At 36.3% G+C, this 10,582-nt stretch overlaps 1 protein-coding gene across 1 annotated transcript; it reads right to left on the bottom strand.

The window, feature by feature from the left end:
- Positions 1–3,362: 3,362 nt before the first annotated feature.
- LOC110288150 (olfactory receptor 1496) lies at positions 3,363–4,537 on the bottom strand. The gene has a single exon (XM_021154582.2). It carries the CDS (start codon positions 4,535–4,537, stop codon positions 3,602–3,604), a length of 936 nt encoding a protein of 311 aa, XP_021010241.1. The 3' UTR covers positions 3,363–3,601.
- Between the last annotated feature and the right edge of the window lie 6,045 nt (positions 4,538–10,582).

Genomic DNA, 10,582 nt, shown 5'->3' with positions numbered 1-10,582 from the left:
ACTGTTAGTATCCTGAAAAACAGAGATTGGAATCACCCTCAAAGAACTACTTCTAAGAAGATCAACAGTCCCTTGTCCATCTTTTCTCCCCTACCTTTTGATGGTTGGCTAGAAAGTAAGTCAAAGCATTTAAAAATCCTTATTAAAGTTCATCTTTTAAAACCTAAGTGTAGGTTGTAGGGGTAGAATGTCAATTCCATCTTAAATTGTTCATGCTGGAACTTTTAACTGACTTGATTTTTGCACGTTTTGTTCGGGTGACCGTAGTCACTGTAAGTTTATATTTGCAACAGTTTTATCATCATCAGAGGTCAGCAACTTACAGCCCTTCTCCCTATCTTTTGGCTCTTCCCATCTTTCTACCTATTCTTCCATGATGCTCTCTGTGTCTTGAGGGAAGGATGGTCCAGATAAGGTTCCATCTATGGCTGCATATCATAGTCATATATCCTCAGAAATTGAACAGTTACATGACTTGAGATTAACTAATATCCACTACAATCAGAAGCTTCTCTGTCCATGGTTAAGAGCAACATAAATTTATGGATAAAAATATAAATATTTGGAAGAAAAATTTACATTATGACCATTTAAATATGGCTTTTAAGTATATCTCTATGAAATTTCACTCATGCAATATACAGCCTTGACAGTTGCATTTTTTATTTCCATATAATCCCCACACAGTAGTATGAACCAATAATTAATTCATTTATGTTATTGAATAAGGTTTCATTCTATGAGTATGATATATTTAAAATATCTATCATTTGATTGTTCATTATGCTTTGTGACCACTATAAATTGTACTTGCATGCATAGTGAAGCAAAATCATTTGCTTGAATCCTACAACTATTGCAGCTGTGTGTCCAGGTATACCTTTTCTCAATAACATGGTAACTTTATGTTCAAAAATTTGAGAAAATGTCAAATAATCTTTTTATCAGAGCAAATACAATATTTCAAGGGCCAGCATTGATGTTTGGGAATTTAATTTATGTGGAGAGCCCTTGGTGTCACTTCTAGGAAATTGGAGAGAATATTTACATTGGCTAGGACAAGTAAGTAGGCTCAAGAAAAATACAACTGAGGAATATGTTCCCTGCATCTTGATCATTTGATAAGTCCCTAGGAACAGTGACCATGGGACGTTTGTTTGTGCCTTGTTTGTTCCTTGACCCTATTCTTTGAATGTACTTAGAATGGTATAAAGGTAGCTTGAGAAACAATAAACTTGCTTTGGTGCTTGCTGGAGTCATGCTATAGTGTTGCCTAATTATGTTTTATTTTTCTTTCATCCTCACTCCTTCCCTCGAGATCCAGTTGACTGACTGAGTAGAATTGGTCACAGTTCTGCTTTGTTTCACTGTACCTCCAGCCAAACTCACAGACTCTCACTACACTGGTAGATTTACCTCAAAGGGTCTCACTGTGCAGCACTGCTGCCCTAATTTTTACATTAATGTGTTTTCCTGAGCCCCATGAGTGCTGAGATCTCAGCCATAATCACACGTGGTTCATTTCTTTTTTTTTCTTTCATTTTTCAATTAATCTCTCTCTCTCTCTCTCTCTCTCTCTCTCTCTCTCTCTCTCTCTCTCTCTCTCTCTCTCTCTCTCTCTCTCCCTCCCTCTCTCTCTCTCTCTCTCTCTCTCTCTCTCTCTCTCTCTCTCTCTCTTTCTCTCTACTTTGATTTTTTTTCAAGACAGGGTTTCTCTATATAGCCCTGGATGTCCTGGAACTCACTTTGTAGACCAGGGTGGCCTTGAACTCAGAAATCTTCCTGCCTCTGCCTCCCAAATGCAGAGGTGTGTGCCACCACCACCCTGATTTTTTGTTTGTTTTTTTTAAACTTCTCTTCCCCCCCATATTTCTCTTTTCCTTAAACCACCTCCACTCTTACACATTCCATCACTGACATTACATGTGTTATTCATCACATTATATCCTGTCAATACAACTGTATGAATTTATGTATCAGTTAAAAAAATTAAAAGCTGTTTAAAGACAAGTACTTTCTAGGCTATATTTTCACATGGTGGCTCTGGTTTATATTGCTCAGCAATTTTTGCTTCTGTCCTATAGCTGTTACATCTAATGCCATAGCTATTGAATATAGAATAATTTCTGTCTTATAAAATTATAAGAAGGAAAGTGGTTTAATTTATATATTGTCTGTCTTGTCCCTGATAACTCTATTATACCATGACAATGGGATTTGATAATTTAGCAATGAATGCTACCTTAACTACATAGGAATAATGATGATGATGATAATAATAATAATAACAAATATCTTAAACAATATTCAATAAAAAGCATAATTTAGAATTCCATGAGCTATTATTCACTTTTGTAAATATATATATGTGTGTGTGTGTGTGTGTGCTGTGTGTTTGCATGTGTATAGAACTGCTTATATATATGACTGGGTGGTAGATGATATCATAATTGAAAAAACAAGCCAAATGACAAAAAGAAGACTGTGTAGGAATAGAAAAAGTTCAAGGTGTGCATGTTCCCATTAAAGATTACAGAGAGGCTCAAGTGAAGAAGTTTCCCAAGTAGTTAGAATTACCAGAGGCATGATTGACTTCACATGAATATGATCTGTGTTTTGGGGTTCAGGGTTCAATAGAATATACAGGACTGGGTTTGTGTGTCAACACCTGCCAAAGACAACTGAGAAAATAAATGGACCAGAGATATTCCATGCCACAGTGAAACAAAGAGTATAAAAATAAAGAAAAGTTCTTTATTTTACATAAGTGATACAAAAGAGTGGAATTCATGTATAATCTCATATACACTCATCCATTGTCCCTCCATGTGGGATGGAAAGTCGTTGCAGTTCACATACTTCAGTCTGCGAAAAACAATCTTCTCTTCCTCCTTGAGATTGTACCAAGGGTAAACAAAGCCATCTACTACAAATGGATGGTTAACCAAGTAAAATATGAATATACATGAGGCATTACAAGTTTCTAGCTTTCTTCTTTCCCTTATCATAGAAAAGTAAATACAATTGAAAAGTGCCTGTTTAATAATCGATTTCAAATATTATGATAAAAATTAAAAAGTGATATGATTACACAAAATAATTCCCCTGAATTTGTTCAGGGTCAAGACTAGTCACAAAGGCTAACACGAATTGCAATGAATTAAAAGATCTAAGAGAATAAAATATGTTAAAATATGGGAAAACCTTAGAAGATGAGAGGTGAATACATTTCATTGATATTGAGTGTAATAAATCCATTACTTAAATGATTTTAACTGAAACATCAATAATCATGGAAGGCAGGGTAAAATTATAATAATTTACAGTAACTTTAGAGGAAAGGAGATCATATTAGACAATACCTCATCCACCATGCATTTCAAGGGTTTGTTATGCAAGGTAAAGAAGAAGTTGTAGACAGATATCAAAGACAACCTTTCTTATTTTGACTACTCTACAAAAACTCTTCTCTTTTATGTATTGTATAGTCATTTAGCAAGCTCTTCCTGGTAGGTCCTATGAATAGGAACACTATCTGATATAAAATATTAATCTCAATATATTTATCACATAAAATTAGGTAAAATCCAAAATGCTACCATTACAGAGAGATTTTCTTACTGCAAATAACTCTTATTAGGGCCCTCTTCATGTCTCTATTCCTCAGGCTATAAATAAAGGGGTTCAGCATGGGAGTCACCACTGTATACATCATGGCCATGACAGTCCCCTTTACTGTGGAATTATTACCTGATGGACATAAGTAGAGACCAATAATTGTCCCATAGAACAGTGATACTACAGACAAATGGGAACCACAAGTGGAGAAGACCTTATAGATCCCTTGAATAGATGGAACCTTAAGAATGGAGGCGATGATCCTTGCATAGGATATAACAATGAGGAAAAATGGAATAACAATGAGGAGGGAACTCATTATAAATATCATCAACTCATTAACATAAGTGTCTGAGCAGGCCAGCTTTAGGAGAACAAATAGGTCACAGAAAAAGTTGATCACATTGTTCTCACAAAAAGACAATCTTGCTGCAAGGAGAGTATGCATCATGGCATGGGATGTTGTTAGCATCCACAATAGCATCATTAGACAACCACAGAGTTTGGGACTCATGATGCTTGTGTAATGCAGAGGGAAGCAGATGGCCACATAGCGGTCATAGGCCATCGCCACAAGAAGGAAACTCTCCATATCTCCAAAAACCATAAAGAAGTATGTTTGCACCAGGCAGCCTGCATAGGGGATGGATGGGTCCTGGCTCTGTATATTCTGCAGCAATTTGGGCATTGTGACAGAGGAAAAGCAGAGATCAGAGAAGGACAAGTTACTGAGAAACAAGTACATTGGTGTGTGGAGATGGGAGTCCAGTTGAACAAGGACAATGATTAGCAGGTTTCCCAGGACAGTGGTGAGGTACATGGCCAGGAACAAGGCATAGAACAAGTGCTGATGTTCTGGTAGGATGGGCAGGCCCAGAAGGAGGAACTGTGTGATGACAGTTTGGTTTTTCATTATCATTCTTTTTCTTCAGTATCCTAATGAGAAAATATCAGAATCTCTTTAGCCTTATAATAAATATATATTCTACAAAAATCAATGTGAGAGTCTTCATTGTGATCATAATGTCAAAAATCCTAATGTCTGTAAACATTACTGAAGGAGCTGAAGGGGTTTGCAACCACATAGGAAAAACAACAATATTAGCCACCAGACCTCCCAGAGCTCCCAGAGAGTAGACCACCAACCGAAGAGTACACACTGAGGGAGGGACCCATGGCTCCAGCCACATATGTAACAGAGGATGACCTTGTCGGACATTAATGGGAGGAGAGGCCCTTGGTCCTATGAAGGCTCTTCATCCCAGTGTAGGGGAGTGGGAGTGGATGGGTGTGGGTAACATCCTCATAGAAGCGGGGGGAGGAGAGTTGGGATAAGGGGTTTCCAGGAGGAGAAACTTGGAAAGAGGGTAACATTTGAAATGTAAATTAATAGAATATCCAACACCTACATGGCTGCAAACAATCATCCATAACTCCAGTTACAGACAATCTAATACCTAATTCTGACTTCTGAGGGCACCAAGCATATATGTGGTACATGGATATACATGTGACCAAAACACTCACACATGTTAAGCAAATCTAAAAATTAAAATACATAATTATTAATGAGACCTTTAAGATTAATTATTGAATAGCTTGTATCTCTCAGCAGGCCAGCTCTGTTTTACTTTATGACCATTGATAGCTTTACTTCAGGACCATTAAAAATAACTCATTAATGATTTTTCTCATCTTTTACAGTTTTCTATCTCTCATTGTTTTCCAGAAAGTTCTATATTTCTACTAAGATGCTAATGCTTTGCTCTCCTACTTCCTGCTCATCCTGGGTAACTAGTTTGTTCATTTGTAATTTGTTCTATGTTATTTTGTATATTGACATTATTAAATTATTTGAATAAACTTTATTATTTTGTTTTATATAAATTTCAAGAATATCTCACATGCTCCAGAGGAGGTTATATTACCATTTCAACTCAGACCTGCATGTCACTGCAACATACAGCTTTCTACTCCACTGTTAACTAATAACCTTCTTTTCATTGCATGTATGACAGGCATCAGGAGTTCAAAACCCCAAGTGAAATTCATGTCTTCACTGTATTTTTCCCAAAGAATTCCTCATTCTCCTCCCTCTCCGAGAGTCTACCATAGTATTAAAAAAAGAAAAAAAGAAAATTAGGTTTAAGTCAGGTCTATGTGAACTTCATTTCATTCATTTTTTTCTTTTTTCCCCAAAATCTTGTTTTATTATTAAACCTTGTATGTAGTACAAACCTTTAAAGTAAACAAAGAACTGGCAATAACCACACAGAGTCTCCTGACAAGAGGTGTGCAGAACAGTGCTAATAAATTAAATGTCAAACTGTAAGCCATAGGTGAAAGATTACTGTCAAAATGAGGGAAAAGTACACAGCAAGGCCATAAAAATTGGACAACCACATTGGAAAACACTCAACTGTTAGATAATTGTTAAATATTCCAAAACAGTTCAGTCTTCTGCAACAACAGCCACCAAAGTGGATCCTAGGACGTTCCTGGCAGTCACCACTGGCAAGCTCAGTGCAATATGGGTAGCTACGGACTGATCCAATTATGAAACAGAGAACAGCTTATGAAAACAGTTTCCCTTTCTAATTCCACACATGCTGTACACACAACCAGAGAAGGGCAACAGCTACTCCATTACAATGTTCTGTTGTTGTTGTGTGATGTAAGCAACACTTATACATGTCACAAAACCCTGTAAGCATCCAATCCAGCCGATGAAGAAACTGAAACGTAAGGATTTTCTTCATATTTTCTTACCCCTTCCCTCCCCGCCCCACCACCAAGAAAAGGGTCAAGTTTTTAAAGCAATTTACAGGAGTGGTGCTGTTGGCTACTTTATCAAAACAAAAACCAACCAACCAAACAAACAAACAAACAAAAAACTGTTCTACAGCGTCCTTGCTGTAGAAAAGGAGAACAGCAGTTGATTGTAAGTGCTTCCCTGTCATCCATGTGCAATTTCCTGACATTCCACCAACATCTCTGCTTCTGTACCTCACACATAAGCATTAATCTTTGTTTCCTTCACACTTAGAGCCACTAAGTCTGCAGTTCTTTTTGAATGTGAAAACACATCTGTGCTCATCTTGTCTATATTTTTCTCTTCATGTTTTAACAAAAAAGAAAAAAAGAAAAAAATCCCATTCATTCTTATCTTAAACTGTCATCATATATTATCCAGAGACTCTCCTTCATTGTCCTGTTTTATCCATTTCTCTCTGTGAGATTATCCTAATATATGAGGATCATATATTGTCTTTCTGGAATACCGAAGCAGTCTCCTGATCCTTCTCCTTCATCATGATGCAATTACATTGTGGCATTTTAACAGAAAAGTTCCTTCGCATTTTTCCCTTTTTAATTAAATATTTACTTTATTTATATTTCAAATGTTATCCCATTTCCTGGTTTCCTCTCTGAAAATCCCTTATTCCCTTCCTCCAGCTGCTCACCAACCCACCCACACCTCCTTCCTGGCCCTGGCATTCCCCTACACTGGAGCATAGAACCTTCACAGGACCAAGGGCCTCTCTTCCCGTTTATGACAGACTAGGCCATCCTCTGCTACATATGCAGCTGCAGCCATGAGTCCTAACATGTGTACCTGCATAGAAGTTTGGAATCTGCAGAAGCACTGAGTTTTGTTGAGTAGATTTTGTTGTACATTTAATGAACACCTAAATGATATCAATGTCACTCTTGATGAACTGCCCTTAGGACCAATAACATACATTACCAGTAAATAAAAGATTTATGAACATGAACACATAAAATTAATCATCAGCTTGAGGAAAAGATAGTTTTGAGTTTAAGACCCCATAAATGAAAGTATGCTAAACAACCCTTCTGCACTACAGCACTGAACTCTACCTCACAGGGCTGCTCCTGTGTTGAAATGGTATGTGATAGAGAGAAAAAACAAAGACATTGGAATGAATGCATCAATATGAGTGGAATATATAATGACCATGAAACAAATACTAGCACAGGATGTGGAAGTCTTGTAAGAAAGAGAAAAGAAGAAAGTTATCATACCTGGAAAACTGTCATAAATAACCTAGGAATTCCAATTGACAATAAAACACCTGTTTATTTTCCTGAGTGTATACAGGTCTGTGGAAGCTGAGTCAGTTTCTGTTCCAGGATACTGCTCACCCTCATTTTATTTGCAGACCCAGGAACTAACAGCCTCTGTACTCATCACCTATATGCACCACTTCTACCTACATCTCCCTGCTGTCACTGCTAGGCCTAGTGTCCTGCATCCCAAAGGAATCCAGAACCTGTATAACTCATTAAAGACATAATAAATATCCAGCACCTTTCTGATGCCAATTTACCTCAGAGATCTCTAGTGGGAACTAATTTTGGTCATTGATCACTACTTTCTACATGTAATAGAATGTAGAATTTAAATAACAAGAACAAACAAAACTAATACATAAAAGCAGCAACAAGAAACCCAAAAAGCATAAAAATATGCATATGCATTCCCTGTTCAGGTAATATGTGTGACTCCTATTGACTTGAGCCCACTTAGAAGGGAAAGCAAAAAGTGTAGCTGCAAAACACCCCACATTATTGGGAGTTTTCTGATTATAATGACTCAAAGTGTTACGCACAACAAAATTTTTCACAAGACAACATTACTTTTTTTTTTGGATGTGAGTCTAGCCTTTAACTGCTGAGATGTCTTTCCAGCCCATCCAACAATAGTTTTTAAGCACAATTAGACCATAGAAAACTCTACACACTGGGAAGCATCCAAAGACAGCATCTCAATACAACATGATGGACTACCTTCAATGAGACTCAGGGTAGATATACAACATTCTTGAAATTTTTAAACTTCATCACCCAACTATTTATGTATGCCATTTGGTGAAAAAAAAAACAGGAATATGTTAAGCAGACAGTATGTTTAAGGTTTTATCAAGAAAATAGAAAAGCCGTCCATGTTTCCATGCCTGTTTAATTATTTTAACTTCTTATCTCTATATAAAATTATTAATTGTACCCTCTGTGACCATTGCCCAACCACTCACCACATATTTGAGATTACTTTATAATTCCATATTGTATGTGTTTACCATTGGTCACTAAACCATATATGACATTGGTAGTTACTTCATTATAATTCCCTAAACTTGGGAGTAATTGGTTTATGAAGTTCTGTACATTATAATGGAACACAAATATTGAACCCCAGGTAATATTGCTCCTTATTTATCTAACCTTTACTTAGGTTTTAAGAGATGATTAACTTTTCTTTACAATTATTTTTGTTGATTAACTTTTGTTTGTAAATATGGAAATAGAAATGTGATCTAAGGGTGTGCTAAGATCTTTAGACACAGTGCTGACTAAAAAGGTTGGATAGAACAACCAAATTTTGCTTCACAGTCAATTGATTTTAATTACCCCAAAAAGAGTGATATCATCTACTCTGAGTTTTGGTTGACATGAGAAGAAAAATGATGGGATGGTAGACTCAAGTTCCAACTGGGTCAATCCTACAAACTGTGTTCTTCACTTATATAAGTATAACTAAATCATTTTAGTATTTTCAACGTCATTCAAAGCATTTGCATTGCAGTTTCAAACCCATAATCCCCCAACAGATTCCTGTGCCCATTCACACATAGTGCCACCTCCAACCATCCACAGAAAATTCCACTCTACTTTATGCTCTTACAGATTTTGCTATGCTTGAAATTTCATTTGAATATAAGCTCTTCATTATAGGCTTATATTCTTCAAAATGTACTTTTTATAAGTGTTCTCAAATGCTTTAACTTCCTCTCTAACCCACTACCCACCAAAGGCAGTGGAAAAGAAATGTTAACAGAGCAAAGGAGGATGTGTACCTGTTTAGAAATAGTTCTTTGGAGCAAATACAATCAGGATTGTCAGGATATCAGTAGTTTGCTCCAATCATCAGTGACAGATCAGTCCATTCATAAACACCATTCATAAATCAGCAACAGTAGGTGGATCCAAAAGAAAACCACAAGGCTCTGCCAATTGGATGAGTCCACAGAAGCCACAAGAACTTGCCAGAACAACACAAGAAGTTCTTTGGCACATTTCACTCTATAAAGTCATGAGAAACAATGGCCAGGAAAGAATGGTAAGACTTGCCAGTCTGACACAGTGTCATCAGTGAAGACCAGCACCAGCAAAGCCCAGTAATGGCAAGCAAAGAATGATATGGCATACCAATAACACACTAAACATCCACTGCATGTTGTGTTATATTTATAACCTTTGCAAATGTCTCAATTTCTCACAAGTGTCTGCTCTAGTAAAACATCACAAGCCTTTTTTCCTAGGCTATTTCCAAAAACAAAAAACAAAACAAAACAAAACAAAACAAAACAAAACCCCAAAACACATGTCTCAGGAAAACATCCTCTCAAGTGTCTGCTTCAGAAAAAAAAAAAAAACCCAAAATTTTCAAAACACAAGTTTCCATAAAAACATCACATAACACAACAAAGTTTCCAAAGAAACCAGAAAATTTCATTTCAATTCATGGCTTGCTTCTTTCTAGTAGCATGTTTTAGGATATGTCTGTATTATTCTATGTGGCAATAATTGATTTATTTGTTTAACAATATGCCATTGTGCAGATGTGCAATGGTTATTTGCATGACAATTTGTTGATGGTTCTTCCCACTGAGGGACAAACATAAGCATTTCAGTGAATATCAAAGTACAACCATTTGTTTGAATATTGTATATATGTGCCTAGTCATTTAGAATTATACAATAAAGGAGTTTATTGCCATTTTAAGTTTAGCTTAATTTAAATGAAAAACTATTCTTATTTATATTAGCCAAAAGGAAGTTTGATTCATTAAGATATTCATTAAGATATTTTTATTTTTATTTACACTTAGTTCGTTAGCCATCTCCTCAACACCATTTTTATCCAATGCTCTGATTCCCA

The sequence above is a fragment of the Mus caroli genome, unplaced genomic scaffold (assembly GCF_978045245.1).
Source record: "Mus caroli unplaced genomic scaffold, Mus_caroli_1 scaffold_13, whole genome shotgun sequence".
NCBI classification, from domain to species: domain Eukaryota; kingdom Metazoa; phylum Chordata; class Mammalia; order Rodentia; family Muridae; genus Mus; species Mus caroli.
Note: the sequence above shows the minus strand (reverse complement) of the source record. Positions and strands in the feature narration are given on the sequence as shown.

Excerpts from the sequence above, each read along its gene's own strand:
- LOC110288150 (XM_021154582.2), bottom strand. The coding sequence starts at position 4,537 with ATGATAATGAAAAACCAAACTGTCATCACACAGTTCCTCCTTCTGGGC.